A 16,705-nucleotide genomic window follows, 5' to 3' on the forward strand; every position below is an offset into this window, starting at 1 on the left:
AATGACTAACAAACGTGACGGTCCAGCAGTTAAACAAAGAAATTAAGGACAATAAAATACGGATGAAGCTGACGAAAATACATAGATGATTGTGGCCGTTATGAATAAGAGAACTTTGATGATATTGTTAAAAGTTGCAAGAATGATGATTTGCAAATAATACAAATATATTAATTTCCGTAATAACACACGTTTTTTGCTGTATGCTATTAATATTATACACACTCTGAAACATAATTACACGGTGAAATGTGGCTTACTTCATGGAGAGTTCCTGGACACACCACTTCCTGGCGACTGTTGTCGGATATTTTGTTTGAAAAACTATCGTCAGTTGTGAAAGGAACTGAGATACTTTACTTTCAAAGTATGCCTTACTGATCCCCATGTAGAACGAAATGACTGCGATGTTAGGATCAAACGTTTCCAGTTCGACAGATACAGGGATGATCGCGTGTAAAGACGGTATGCCTCTATCCCGTGCGCCCACAACGAAAATGTACACGTTCCCAATTTTGGGGATATCTGTCATCTTGATTTCCCCTGCAATATATCGGCACACACATAAATTATTTCTGCTATATGTTTGAATCTTGCTCATAGAGAAAAAGTAAATTACTATGAACATAATATACAAAAGATCATATTAGAATCCAGTAGGTACATGTATCTAACATGTGCACACGTACTCTGTTTTGCTTCATTTTTCATGTAGGATATATGACAGAAGTAAAAGATAAATTATTTCTGTACGATTCTTCCATTATGTATAGGGAAGATCACTTTCATAAAATAAAACGCAAATTTAAAAGCTGTAAAGGAGAACTTAATGACATAGACACCAGATATCAAGCCAAGCACAATTCTGATCGTAGTGTTCTTGCAAAGAGGACTTTTCTGTTATACATATAAACATAACATAGATGTTTGCTACTAAAATAGTACTTAATATTTTCTGCAAACCCAATCTTGACGATTCATACGTTAGACTACCAAAAGACTAAACCTAGCTTAGATTGCAAACATAAAAAATATAACATAGTACAGCGTAGATCATGTAAACTTTCAAAATGGTTCAGAGAATAGGAAAAGCACGTATAAAGGTCATAGAAGGATAAAAGAGATAAGATGGAGGTCCTCATAAACTTCTATCAAAATAATTGGACTACGAAATTAACACTTTACTGTGTTTCTGATCTGAACACGTTTTATCTCGAAATTACCTGTGATTGAATCCAAGTTGAATAAATCGGGGTAGTTATTCTGTACAAAATAATATTCGACACCTGCATTCACTCCGGAGTCAGCATCCGTAGCAGAGACTGTTGCTACCGTTAACTGGCAATCGTCGCTGTATGCGATCTCGGACACGATTTTGGTGGAAACAAAGATTGGATGGTTGTTATTCACATCAGAGATGTTGATAGTAACAGTGGCTGATGAAGACAATGGAGGTGTTCCCGCATCAGTGGCTATAAGGCTAAACGTAACGCTCGTGATAACATCCGTCTGAATGAGCTGTTTCAAAAAGATGGTGGACGTGGATGAATTCACACCGAAGTACTGGTATGCCAGAAGGCCCATGGTGGTTAAGTTATTGATCATCAATGTAATCTGTGAGTTGACCTCACTGTCAGCATCTGTTACAAGAACTGACAACACGCTTGTACCGATATCAAGGTTATCTAAAGCCGATACCGAGTAGGAATTGGAAGCAAAGACTGGAGCATGGTCGTTCATATCTGCAATTGATATGGTCATATTCGCATACGCTGACAATGCTGGAATTCCTTTGTCAACCGCTCTGAGAAGAATATTATATGAAGACATAGCCTCACGATCTATTGCACCTGACGTTGTAACAACACCTGATAACGAATCTATGATGAAATTCGACGGGTTTCCACTCCAAAAGGTTACAATAGAAATAGAGAAAGTACCATTGGTACCAAGATCGCTGTCCGTCACTAGTACCCTGTTAACAGTGGAATGAACAGGTACATTCTCAAGGACACTAAAGAACAATGATGTAGAACTAAATGATGGAATATTATCGTTCACATCAAGAACAGTAATAGTCGCTGTAAGAGTCGAACTTCTAACAGGTAATCCTCCGTCTTCAACTTGAACTACCAACAAGTATTCATCGACAGTTTCTCTGTCCAAGCCACGTTTAATTTGTATCAAGCCAGTTGTTGAGTCGATTTTAAAACAATCATTCAAGTTTCCAGAAGAAATGCTGTATATCACATGTCCATTTGTACCTGCATCCAAGTCAGTAGCATTAATGGTAATTATTTCAGTATTGATTACTGAATCTTCACGAACATATGCATGATAGTTTCCCACGATGACAGGGTCATTGTCATTCTCGTCGTTGACAAGGACTGTAACAGTTGCTGTACCCGTGAGGTGTGGAGAACCCTGATCTATCGCCATCACCGTCAGTTTGTGACTGGAATATCAATACAAGTGTTATGCAGAAGTTCGTGATGACCTCTTCCTGCATCTAACTTGTAAATTTTTATCATAAAAAGTTAATGCAAAGCTTGTACGATTGTTAACACCGCTGCTGGAAGAGTGATACATGTTGTTGTTGTTGTTGTTGTTGTTGTTGTGGGGTTTAACGCCACTTTTCAGCACACGATAGGCTATGTATGGCGGCCAGTATTAATGGTGGAGGAAGAACCCGGGAAACCCCCGGGAAGAACCACCGACCCACGAGAAGCTACTGGCAAGTTTACTCACATACCCACATTGGCCGAATCCTGGACTCGAACCCACGCAGACAGAGGTGAGATGGCAGTGATCCGTAACGGAGAGCGCTTTAGACCACTCGGCCACTCGGGGCCCCAGAGTGATACATGTTTCACCGTGCAAACATTGTGTGAGACCAGTAGACTGAATATATTAATGAAAATATATGATTTGATAGTCCTCACTATTTTTTATTTATTATATTAATTAAAATACATGATGTGACTGTCCCCATAATTGAATATTCGTTATATTAGTTAAACACGATGATGTGACGGTCTCTAATGCTGCTTTTATATTAATACATTAGTTAAACACGATGACTTGACTGTCCCCACTATTGTGTATTCATTATATTAGTTAAACACGATGATGTGACGGTCTCCAATGCTGCTTTATGTTAATACATTAGTTAAACACGATGATTTGACGGTCCCCAACTGCTGCTTATTTAATATAGTAGTTAAACACGATGTGACGGTCCCCACTGTTGCTTATTTAATATAGTAGTTAAACACGATGTGACGGTCCCCACTGCTGCTTTATATTAATATATTAGTTAAACACGATGATTTGACGGTCCCCACTGCTGCTTATTTAATATAGTAGCTAAACACGATGTGACGGTCCCCACTGCTGCTTATTCAATATATTAGTGAAAACGTACAACGTGCTATGCTTACATCAAACAAACAAATTGATTTAACATGTTGCATTATCTAAATTCTCCATGATAAAATAATATTTCTTTTCTACAACTCATCACCATCACTACAGTGCACGAAAAAGCTACACAGTGTAATTCATTTTATAATGTCTTCATCAATCAATTTGTCTTACTGTATGTACTCTCTCATAAGTCAGGTCAAACTGCAAACAAAACAGATCCCAAGCTGCTGTAGCATAATGCAACGGCATATCTGGATATATGAAGCTTGTTTCACTTGGACCCGACTTAAAAGCGTGTATATAGGGTAAACAGAGCTTGGCTTCGGTGCATTAGTTCATGAAAACAATATGCAGTTGAATTATCTGTTGCAGCGTGCAAAGGATTATAAGTGCATATTTGCGTTTGTAAGGTTATACAACAGAGAGCAAGTACATATTTGCTTTCGTAAGGTTATACAACAGAGAGCAAGTACATAGTTGCTTTCGTAATGTGTGCAACCCGAGAGTAAGTATTTAATGGTTATACAAGAGGTTGACCATTGGCTGTTATAGTGCAAGTACCTGAGATTCGATTCTCTATCAAGAGTTGCCCTCGTTGAGATTAAACCAGTGTTTGCGTCCATCGTGAAGTAGGCTGATTCAAGAAAATATACTAATATATTGTTGTTATTTAAGCTGGAGTCAGCATCTGTGGCAACAACCCGTGTGACGCTTGTACCAATCAGAACTGCTTCGGATACACTGCCAATTATATCTGATGATTGGAAAGATGGTGGATTGTCATTAACATCTAAGATCCATATCGTCATCTGACACGTAGAAGACAGCGGAATCGTCCCGTTATCTGATGCCTTAATCTTGAAGGAATATAACCTTTTGGATTCATAATCCAAGTTTGGCATGTTGACTGATATAGCGCCGGTCGAATGGTCTATATCAAATGGTAATGTTCCACCTGTCGATAAAACGGAATAGGTTAGCTGTTGGTTTAGTCCGGAGTCCGCATCGGTTGCAATAACCCTTGTTGCGAAAGTGTATCCAGCAGCCTCGTTTTCGTAAACGGAGAAATTGTACTCATTACTTGAAAATACTGGTGCATTATCATTTACATCGATCAGGTCCATAACAAACCAGGTGTAATTTACATTTGTGTTGTTGATACCATCTCCTAAGTCTTGCACTTGGATAGTTACATTGTAGCTCCGAGGCGATGTGTCAAAATCCAGAGGTGAAGATAGTGTCAGTGCTCCAGTGTCTTCGTCTATTGAAAGTACATTATCTGTATTGCCCGATATTATGCTGTACTTCAAAATTCCATATTGCCCGGTGTCTTTGTCTGACGCGTTGATGACACACAAAGTTGAGCCTACCAGTGTGTCTTCACTAACTGCCAAAATCTGCTTACCATTGATAAAATGTGGAGAATATTCGTTCACAGGGAGAACATTAACGGTTAGATATGAAAATGAAACAAGGGTAGGCGATCCTTGGTCAGAGGCTTGAATCTTTAGTAGATATTGTGATTTTTCTACATAATCGATGTCACTTGCTAGGACAACTAAGTCGTTTGCCATAGTGAAAACACTATTTGTATTTCCATTTACAATGCTAAATTGGAGACCCTGTGTACCAGACATACCCTCATCTTTATCTGTTGCATTTACTTGTATGACGGTTGATCCTGTTCCAACAGTTTCTAGTACCGACACGCTGTATGCTGCATGAGAGAAAACTGGATTGTTGTCGTTCACATCTAAAATTGTTACCGTCGTTGTAACTGTGACACTAAGCCGAGTGGTGCCTGAATCTGAAACCGTTATGACAAGAAAATACAACGATATTGTTTCACGATCTAAATTATTTTCAGTTCTGATAATGCCATTTGATGAGTCTATTTTGAACTCAGAATTATTATTTCCAGAAGATATGGTGAATACTAGTTCTGCATTTTCGTCAATATCGCTGTCTGTTGCTGTAATGATTAAAACTATATTACCAACTGCCAAATCTTCAGCGATGGATGTATCGTAAGTTCCGCTTATCACAGGGGCATTGTCGTTGGCGTCCTCCAGCAGTATGATCATATTTACTGTCCCGGTAAGTTGTGGAGACCCCTGATCTATGGCTAGGATTGTCAGATTGTGTCTAAAATAGAGAGGTCATTATACAGTTATTTAAGAATTGAGAGTATAGTTCCATTTATATATGTCAGCTTTTAATTTTCGTCATTACAGATCGATGGGTGGATGTAAAGTCATTCTAACAGAGATTGCGCGTATCACAAGAAAGGTATATGCATGAAATAATATCAGTAACTAATTCAATCTATATTTTCATAACAATAAACAGAAAACAGAATATGATTATTTACACATATGATATTTATATAAAATAATCAATTATCATTTACCGTCTTTCACATTATAGATAAATAACATGTTTATGTTATCTTGATGATATCATTATTGGTTATTGACCATTTTTATGTTAATTTTAGAAAATACAGACCCCGCTTAATATGCAACACAAAATCTTCAGAATTCTTTTTGGTAGAAATCATTGCTGTCTTTTTTTAGAAAAAGTTTCTCGTAATTCCTAAGATTTTTAATTTTCCGCATTTATTTACTTCACCCAGTATATTTGCGTATAACAATAAAATGTGGATGCTTCTTTTATGCCTTATTCAATCAAACGAACTCTCCTGATCAACTAATTTAACTATGAAAGCATTCATTTCTAAAACAATTTATTGTAATAACATTTTTCTTGGCAGAAAACAACCAGACCCTGACTAAGTTAGCTGACTACAGCCTCAAACCCATTTGCAGAATCAAAACCTATGACTGCAATTTGAATGGGACCCCCTTCTCCCCCCAAGCATCCACACATTAAAACACACACACACACACACACACACAATAAAGGACCCAGAAAAACTTAGAGCCCCACAAGAACAACTTCTTCTCCAGGACAGTCAGTAATTAGAATGCTCTCTTTCCGAAGTAGTACATGTTGCTACTTCAGACGAGTTCTTAGACCATGTACAGCGCGCCATTACCACAGCAAGACAACCGGTGTTTTATGTTACTAACTGTAAATATAATGCTCTTGTGTAGCTTTGAATCTAAGACATCCAGACGATTATGCCACGTCTGCACGTTACTGCAAATTCGGTCCCGTGGAGCATGAATTTAGAATTTCTTTTTCACAATAGGTACGATTTTCTTAACAGCTTTTTGTCTCCGTAGACCATATGATTTTGGTGAGGTTCCCTGAGGATTTCTTTTCTTTCAATATTTCTACCATGACGAAGCTCCTTTTTATGGAAGGACATCTACAATCTCTTTTGCAAGAACGTTTACAATCTTCTTTGGTGAACAAACTAGTTTACTAGTAAACTCTTTGCCATTACAGGCCAGGTAAGGGACTGACCTAACTATCTGCGACATTACAGGCCAAGAAAGGAACAGACCAACATATCTGTCTCATTACAGGCCAGGTAAGGAACATACCAAACTATCTGCCTCAGTACAGGCTAGCCAAGGGACAAAGCAATCTATCTTCTGCAGACAATATACCATATTGCTATTTATAGCAAGGAGGAACATATATTTTGGTATATTCCGTGCATGGTCATAAAATAAATGTTTCATTTACCTAAATTTATCAGAGAAATTCCCTTGTTAAGGCAAAGTTAGTGACTGTCGTCATTTTTAAAACACATTTATTTCACCATATTGCATGGAATTAGGAAAATCCACTTTGTGAATATTTCTAAATACCATTTTGAGGTTAACTATATTACGTCATCACCTATTCTTAAACTTCAAACTGTTCAAGGTCTTTTGCATATAGTTACGTAGTAATACATTTTCATTAAGCAATCACATGTCTTGAAAGGTCATTGTAATTTTGGCACGTTCATTAGAGTATTTTGATGTAGATTTAGGCTAATCAGTCCATCACTTTTATTTATATCCAGATAATAGTTCATAGTGATGCAACTATAAATCGGTATACCGGTATATTGCGCTTTGCTGTTTGCTGATCTGGCAATACATACAGCAATACGATTTTCCGTACCGCGATTTTTTCACGGTCTTGCCTTCATCTGTATATTCCTCAAAATTTTTCCATTTTATTTCAAAATCCACATTTTCTTTTTCTGCTAGATATACGCTTACCACGAGATTGTAAAAGAATGTAGAAGCAGAGGTTGATTTGTTCATGAATGAATCCCTAATAATATTGGATGATGATTCTTTGAAATGGTTTTAACTTCAGCAGTACAAGTTTCCATTCCTTGCACAAGTTGCCAGGAAAAGGTTATGCATTCATTCAACTTCCGTGCCATCGGAGAGTGTCTTTAGTACAGCAGGAGATATTGTTACCGCACAGAAGGTTGCTCTGAGTTTAGACGTTGATGATATGTTAATTTACCTCATGAAAAATGTGCAGTGATTTATTTAGTATCTTGCTAAAAAATGAGAAAGATAGTTCAAATGTGCTGAGACATTTTAAATAATGCTCCTGTGAAGTTTAAACTAAAATACAGACTAAAACGGCAGTGAGATTTTTATTTGCCGATAATTTTATTGCCTTCAGTTTTTTGTAGGCTTGTTTCATTTTTATGTTAATTTTTATATGTTCAATTTACTAGATTACCATTTGAAGTCTTGCAAGGTAGAAAATGCTAAAGTGATTTTTTAAATTATTATCATTAAGTGTTACTTTATTGCAATACGTATTATAATATGAGTTTGCTATATCGCAATATATCGCAGGAGGTTTTGGGAGTATCCTTGCATCCCTAATAGTTCGCATATGCTTCAACTACTAAATTATTTTAAAAATGAAATTTGTAAAGCGTCAATTCAGTGCCTATTGTAAGGAATTAAAAGGCATGGATATTGGCCAGTTATAAAAATATTGCACATATCAAAATATTTTACTCACATAGCCATCGATTCCCTGTCTAATAATGCAACTGTACTGATGATTCCAGATGATGGGTCTACAGAGAAGTATGAAGAAGTCAAGGCGTAGATTATCACATTGTTACCATTAACTTCTGAATCTGCATCTGTCGCAATGACAACAGTAACGCTCGTCCCTATAGCTGAGGATTCAGATATACGTATGGAGCAATCTGTAATATGGAACAACGGAGTGTTATCGTTGACATCGTTTATCTGTATCTTCACGAGGCTGTTGGATGAAGATGCTGGAGACCCTCTGTCAGTAGCCCTCACAACCACTGAGTATATCGTTTTCGTTTCATAATCAAACGTAGATGTTGTTGACAATACACCAGTGGAAGCATCTATGCTGAAGTGGAATAATCCATCACCCCCTACCATGGAATAAACTACCTGGGCGTTTAATCCCGAATCAATGTCAGAAGTATTTATTCCCACGGAAAATAAATATCCGATCACAGCATCTTCGTTAATAGATGCAATGTAAGTATTTGTCCGCGAACCATTGAACATGAATATTGGAGAATTGTCATTAACATCTAGCAGAGCAATGGTAATCCATGTATTGTCTGTGAACGTGTTGTTGGCATAATCTCCCAAATCCTGCACGCCAACAGTTAGATTATAAATCCGTGGCAAAGAATCGTAGTCCAGCGGTGAATCTACCATTAAGTCACCAGAAGTTTCATCTATAGTAAATTGTCCATGTGTGTTACCGCTGATTAGCCAGAATTTCACTTTCCCATACTGACCTGTGTCCTCATCTGTGGCAGAAAATGTAAAAATAGTCGTTCCAACAGAAGTATTTTCATATATCACTATCGAGATTTCACGAACATTAAAATTTGGTCTGTATTCATTAACGGCGACGACAGAGATAGTCACATATGCATATGAAATCAAAGGAATACGTCCCTGATCGGTAGCTTTTATTTTAAGAAGGTATTCGGATGACGTCATATAATCAATGTCCTTGGAAAGAACAATGTTATTTCTAGCCATGATAAAAGTGTCATTACTGTTCCCACCAACAATACTGTATATCAGACCTGCTGTTCCCGCGATGCCAAGGTCCTCATCTGTCGCATGGACCTGAAGTACAGTAATCCCAATTGGCTCGTTCTCCATGACAGATGTTTCACAAACACTTTGGCTGAAAACTGGAGGATTGTCATTCACGTCCAGGATTATGACCGTAGCGTTTATCGAAGCAGTCCTGGGGGCATCTCCGTTATCACATACTGTAATTTCTAACAAATACGCATCAATGGTTTCGCGGTCCAATGCATTTCTCACCCGAATAGAACCAGTTGTTAGGTCGATTTTGAAATAAAAATCATTTATCCCGGACTTAAAAGCAAATGTCAATGCACTGTTTTTGCCTATATCATTGTCAGTTGCTAATATTTTGAAAACTTCTGTATTAACGTCTATATTTTCGTAGATTGTTGTGTTGTAAGTTCCGCTTATGACGGGGTTATTGTCATTAATATCCTCAATCTGAACTGTGATTGTTGCTGTTCCAGTCAGCTGTGGAGCTCCTTGATCAATGGCATAAACTTTTAGTATATAGCTGCAACGACAAGAAAGATCTTTGTCGCGATCTGGTATAAATATCTTTCTTTTAACAAAAACTTGTATTACAATATATGTGGCATATATTCTTTAATTTTGAATTGCTACATAACGTTATCAATACTCAATGAGCATAATTTCATATGTCCGGTTGATGACCGATGTACTCAAAATGGCAGATAACGAACTGTAAAAATGCTTTGAAATAATCACATATTATTTGGAACTGATTCATTTTACCAGTGTTATATATCAAAATAATGTATGGAATATAATTATATCTTAGTTGCTCTTGACTCTCTTGCAGAAACATGCTTTCTAAAACGTGTTTGAATACCTGTGTGGTGCATTAATAAATATAGACAAAATTATAAAACATATACAACTTTCGTTTTGTTGCAATACAGAAACTTTACTAAAAAGCATTTTCAATGGACCAGAGTTGAAATGGGGGTATTTTTTAGTGCATTTAGTATTATATTTCGCATGCATTAAGAACTGGATCGTTACGTACTGAACACACATATATACATGAGCGATTACTATAAGACTGGTAAGCAACTGAAAAATTAAATAAAATAAAAGATACCTTGGCGTCATCTCTCTATCCAATGTATAATTACATGTTATTACTCCAGATGTAGAGTTGATAATGAAATACAACGACTCTAGCAAGTATTTGAACACATTGTTGTTGTTGACGTTGCTGTCAGCATCACTCGCAGTAACTGTGGTTATTGTAGTGCCAATTGCAGATGATTCAGAAACACTAATGGTAAAATCTATTGCTTGGAAAACAGGGGCGTTGTCATTTACATCATTCAATATTATTTGCACACGGCATTCAGTCGATAAAGATGGAAAACCCTTATCAGATACTTTCACCAGGAGAGTCAATGCTTTCGTGATTTCATAATCAAAATTTGATGCACTGGTCGCTAGAAATCCCGTGGAGCTATTTATAGAAAACAAACCAGAACTTTTGCCATTAACGATGGAAAATGTCACTTCTGCATTGATACCTGTATCGCGGTCAGATGCCATGATCGCAGTCCTTAGGATGTAACCAGAGTCAACATCTTCATCCATGTACATGGTATAGTTGCTAGTTGGTAATCCACCGCTGATACACACGGGTGTATTATCATTCGAGTCCATCACCTGTGCAACTATCCATAACCTATTGGTAAAGTTGTTATTGGATTCTCCACCATTATCCGTCACTTCAATGGTCAAATTATATAACTTTGGATCATTTTCGAAATCTAACTGTGACGATACTAATAAGTCTCCACTATCTTCGTCTACATAAAACACTGAATTCGTGTTCCCATCGACCATAGCATATTTCAGTTCACCATATTTGCTGGTATCATTGTCAGATGCCGAGAAAGTGTATATTGCTGTTCCAACGGACGCATTTTCATAGGCAAATATAGTATCTACTGTTGTATAAAAGGATGGGCTGTATTCATTTACAGCGGTAACTTTCACGTTGAGGTAGGTAAATGAACTCATCGGCTTACTTCCCTGGTCTTTGGCTTGAATTTTCAAATGATATTGTGCTGTTGTGGAATGGTCAATATCACTTTGCAAAATGACGTAATTACCTGACATATTAAACTTCCCCTCGCTATTTCCACCAACAATATTGTAGTAAAGACCTGGCGTTCCGGATAAACCATCGTCGATGTCTGTTGCTGACAGCTGAATTACGGTAGTACCAATAACTGTATCTTCTAGCAGTGTCGTGCTGTAGATGCTTGGATTAAATACCGGGTAGTTATCGTTAATATCAGTAACATGGATAGTAACCACTGTGCTGGAGGACCGTTCATCTGGTGACCCCGATGTGCAATCGCTGGCCACAACGATCAATATATGGGTTGCTATCGCTTCTCGATCTAGCGCACCGGCGACCCTGATAGTTCCATCACCAGAATCTACCAAAAATGGGGACTGAATATCTCCTGAGGCGATGGAATACCTGACAGTACCGTGATTGAGTCCCAAGTCTTCATCTGGGGCAGTAACCCGTATCACATCGCTACCTAAGCTTGCATTTTCCGCCACATAAACGGTATAATTCCTGGAGAAAACAGGGTTATTATCGTTGATTGGATTTATCCATATTGATATTTCAATCGTCGATGTCAATGGCGGGGAGCCTTGATCATCTACACTAACAGTCAAAAGGTAGCTGGTCGTGTTTTCATAGTCAAGAGTATTCGATACTGTTACTTCTCCAGTTGAGTTGTCAATTGAAAACATACCGTTGGCACCAAAAGATATAACGAACAGGAGATTTTGGGATGAGCTGTCATTATCATAACAAGACGGTGAGGCAATTATTGTGGACATGGCTGTATTTTCATCAACAGATACTATGTAAACTCCTTTGTCGCAAACGGGATAATTGTCATTGAAATCGCTCACTGTAACTATTAATGAAGCTGTTCCTGTCAAAGAAGCAAAATTCTTTCCGTCTGTTACCTCTATTGTTAAATTGTAAGACGATGTTTTTTCTCGATCCAAATAGTTTTGAAGCTGAATGATTCCTGTAGTTTCAGATATCCAAAATTTATTCTCAGAGTTACCAGATGTGATGAAATAATACAATATAACAGTGGATATATCTGCATCTGTTGCATTTACTTCATAAACTTTCACTGCTATGTCTGTATTTTCGCTAATATCAACAAGAAGACTCCCTGTTGATAATATATCTGGGGCTCTGTTATTGATATCCTCAACTGTGATCGTGACATTCACATATACGTCACTTTTATTGTCGGAAACCTGAATATAAAGTTGGTGAATATATTGCGTATCTTTATATAATTCGCCCACTGTCATAACTTCTACTCCGTTACTGAGGACATTTAAATAGAAAAGCCCTCTTTCATTCCCGGATAACATGTTGTAGGTAAGGTTGTTTCCATCTGCGTCTGAGCAAGAAATGTTGCCAACCACCGTTCCTGTTGTTACGTTTTCCAGAACGGTGTACTCGTACACATTGAAATCACAAACAGGACTGCTGTCTTTGATACTTGTAATAAACACCGAAACTGCAACAGATGCTGAGTGCGGGGTTGGATCTGCGTCGAAGGCCATAATTTGCAAGTACACAACCGAATATGTTTTCGAGTCTAGCGTCTTTCGAGTCGTTATCACACCTGTCCTGCAATCAATCTGAAACCAGTTCAGCCAATCCCAGTGGGGTTTGCTAAAGATTATGACACCTAAAGAATAATGAAAAGAATAGCTTAGGTGTACGTATCAAAAGCTTATGCTTTCAAATTGGCCAAAACCAATATTCATTGAACTTTTCGTGATTAACCATGACAATTAGTGTTTTCAATATGTTCACCTATGTTGTAGTATATATGGAGGATAAATATATATTTTTGTATTTACAAATAGTTTGCTTGTCTCACTATATATAAAAACATCAACTTATAAATGTCAAATCGTCAGTCGAATGCGACATGAGGCGTACCGTCCTAGACTGAACGTCACACAAAATGTTCATTGTTGGTGGAATGTAAAATTCACAAATTGGTATTTATCACAGGTGTAGTTTTAGTTGATATTTGATCATACCAATACGTAATTATTATTGTACATTTGATTGGATCACTTGATCTTCTTAATATCTTAAAGATGACTTTATCTCCTCGATATCTGAAGTAGGACTTAAAAGCGCCTCTCCATGATATACAACCCGGGCTTAAACAATTGCAGAAATAAGAACACTAAACTCACCGGTCTAATCCGAAGTACGTTTGAGCAAATAAATAAGCAAACGTATTTAACGTTTTGACGCTAAAATACTTTTCTAAAATCATCGTGATATTTTTAGCTCTTGTCAATATAATTTAAACTATTGGTTCTAAACAAAAGCCATGTTAAAGATGGAAGCGACAAGATAGTAACGAAAAGGCAGTTAATAGACCACTAAACACCATGTGCGGGAGCGAAAACCTATTTGACTCACTTTGTACACTAGTACAACGCTTTCTTTTATCTGTTTATTTACTATTTTCACAAAACTCTTCACAATCTGATTTTTGTTTTTTAGCTTCGCAACAAACGCAGTTTCAATTAAATGCCTGACCACCCAGCCCACAGACGCATATGTGGCTTGTGTGAGATTGTGGTTATGCAGAAAAATATCTTCATTTAGTGCTACAGCTTGAATTTCTTACAAAATGAAGGCGCAAAGGGGACCCTTAAGCGAAAAGAGAATTTTGACGATGGAGGAAGTACTTTATGGAACAAAGAGACACTTCTTTTGCGATACATGATTTGATGCTATCTTTCTGTCCGTAGAAACAGACCAAATCTCTTTTATATATGTTTATCTTACACTAAATACAAGAACAATACGTGGAATAAATATACAAAATAGCACGATACTGGCCAAGAGTTTGTCTATCTAAAACTAGACAATAAGATAAGTGTGTGTGTGTGTGTGTGTGTGTGTGTGTGTGTGTGTGTCATTTGGAATTTTAACGTAGCCTCAACAATTTTTCAGTCATATCGCTACGATGTCTGCAGTGTGACAGTTTATAGCAGAGGTGGGCAAACTTTCCAGTGCAAGTGCCGCATACACAAATTTACACCTTGTCGCGGGCCGCATAGTTCATTAAGTAAATTAATTAATATTTGAAATAGCAAAAACAAACGGTTTTTCTAAATAACATCTAATTAATTTTCAGTTGTTAGTATGTTGTTAATATTTGAAAACTTAAACTTAAACTTCAAAAGAAGCACATTTATTTGATAAAATGATTAACATATACAGAGTCAGTGCGAATGATGACTTGTTCCTAGGCCGCATGAAAACCCTTGACGGGCCGCATGAAAGCCCTTGGCGGGCCACATGCGGCCCGCGGGCTATAGTTTGCCCACCCCTGGTTTAACGTGATGTCTAGCACTGGGGCATCATGCCGCAGACATATAGCATGATGTTCTACCCAGTCACATTATCCTGACACCAGGCCGACCAGTCCTAACACTAACCTCTTAATGCTGAGCGCCAAGTGAGGCAGCTGTTAGTACCATTTTTATGCAAGTCTTTGGTTTGACCCAGCCGGGGATCGAACCCACGACTTCTGCATCCGAAGTGGACGCTATAACCACTAGGCCACCAGAGCGTTCAGACAACAAGCCGATTTTCGTCTTTTAGTATGGCTGGATTCGCGAGGTAGCAGGCTAATATTCCTAATGCAATGTGATATTGGAACATATTCGAAGGAGACAAAATCTCACGCTATATGTAGGTGTTTTGGTGATCTCTAGCGAGGCAGAGGGGAAAGTTCTTGAAGGACAGATGAGAGGGACTATAAAGGGTACTGAAGGAAGAGAGTAGGGAACTGAGTGATCTCTATTTCCATCTCGTTGGTAAGTGGATACGTCCAAGGTCAAAGATAAAATATGTGGGGCCCTCATATATCAATTAGGATTGGCATCGATTGCATATTTATTCTTAAATCCAGCCCCTGTGGTTGTTGGACATTGAAGCTAGATCACCTCATTCCGATACGAATAATACTAAAAATGGCAGGTATCGTTATGATATAAGGTTATCAAAGATCATGTAATCAAACTCTATACATAAATATAGCTTATTAGATTGGGCAACAAACTCTTGTGATCAAAAGCCAAATGACTTTATTAATGACAATATATTTTTTCTAGAAACCGGACTTTTAAAAAACTATGATGACATTTGGTCATATAACCAAGTGTAATCAATTTCTCAAAAGAAATAGTTGTTGGGGTATTAACAAAGTCAACCAAGTTGACATCAGATTACAACAATTCTCACACTCACATTCAGACACAGACAAAGTTCTGACATCTGACGGATCACTAATCTGACATTTGCTAAACAGGCGTTCGAATTTTGAGCTGAATGATTTTTGCGGTCGTGGGGCCAGAGTCTGAGAATAGTTATTCATAATGTAACATGTCCAAGGTCTTGATGATACCATGTTTCTGTTGAGAAATAAAAGGCTCTAATGTAATAACTAGCAATTTTTGAGGTACGCACACCGTACGAAGGACATAGTCATACCAAAAGATCATATAACTTAAAGACCAGGTAAGCTAAACACGAAGGACAGTCTCAAACCAGAAGTCCATGTGGCTCAAAGCCATGTCAGCTAATCATGAAGGTCAAGGTCAAATCCTAAGTCCATTAAGGTCAAAGACCAGGTGAGTGAAACATGAAAGACAAGGACAAACCAGAAATCTAGAGTGCTCAATGACCAGGTGAGCTAAACACAAAGGACAGAAGTGAGTTGGGCTCAAAGACCATGAGAGCTAAACACGAAGGACGAAAGTCCATGGGGCTGAAAGACTTCAAAGTGAGCTAAAAAAAAACGACAAAATGAAGCTGCACGCAATTACATCCGTACGACAAAAACAAACGTATCCACATTATATATAGACATGTATCAAATTGTATGTATGTACGTATGTATCCTAATGAAAATGTATCCTACTGAAAATAAGATTTTTGTGTAGAAGTCCGTCATAATTTGTCTTTCTCTCTATTCAGATAGCTATCGATCTGTCCGTATGTATGCATAAATCCTAGAGCAAATGCATGCATACATACATACATACATACATACATACATACATACATGCATGCATTCACGCAACGCAACGCACGCACGCACGCACGCATACACACATATACATACATACATACA

The 16,705-nt window shown here is 37.6% G+C and overlaps 1 protein-coding gene across 1 annotated transcript in view; it reads right to left on the reverse strand.

Moving 5' to 3' along the window:
• LOC149792618 (cadherin-23-like) overlaps positions 1 to 16,705 on the reverse strand; it is a 90,223-nt gene that overhangs the window by 17,323 nt on the left and 56,195 nt on the right. Inside the window, exons 16-20 of the mRNA XM_089969593.1 lie at positions 10,570 to 13,222; positions 8,383 to 9,978; positions 3,988 to 5,571; positions 1,224 to 2,455; positions 261 to 543 (exon numbers count right to left, since the gene is read on the reverse strand). Coding sequence (XP_089825719.1) covers positions 261 to 543; positions 1,224 to 2,455; positions 3,988 to 5,571; positions 8,383 to 9,978; positions 10,570 to 13,222 — 7,348 coding nt within the window. The remainder of the gene's footprint in view (positions 1 to 260; positions 544 to 1,223; positions 2,456 to 3,987; positions 5,572 to 8,382; positions 9,979 to 10,569; positions 13,223 to 16,705) is intronic.

Source organism: Sinohyriopsis cumingii, chromosome 9 (genome assembly GCF_028554795.1).
Source record: "Sinohyriopsis cumingii isolate HCF-2022 chromosome 9, ASM2855479v2, whole genome shotgun sequence".
NCBI classification, from domain to species: Eukaryota; Metazoa; Mollusca; class Bivalvia; order Unionida; family Unionidae; genus Sinohyriopsis; species Sinohyriopsis cumingii.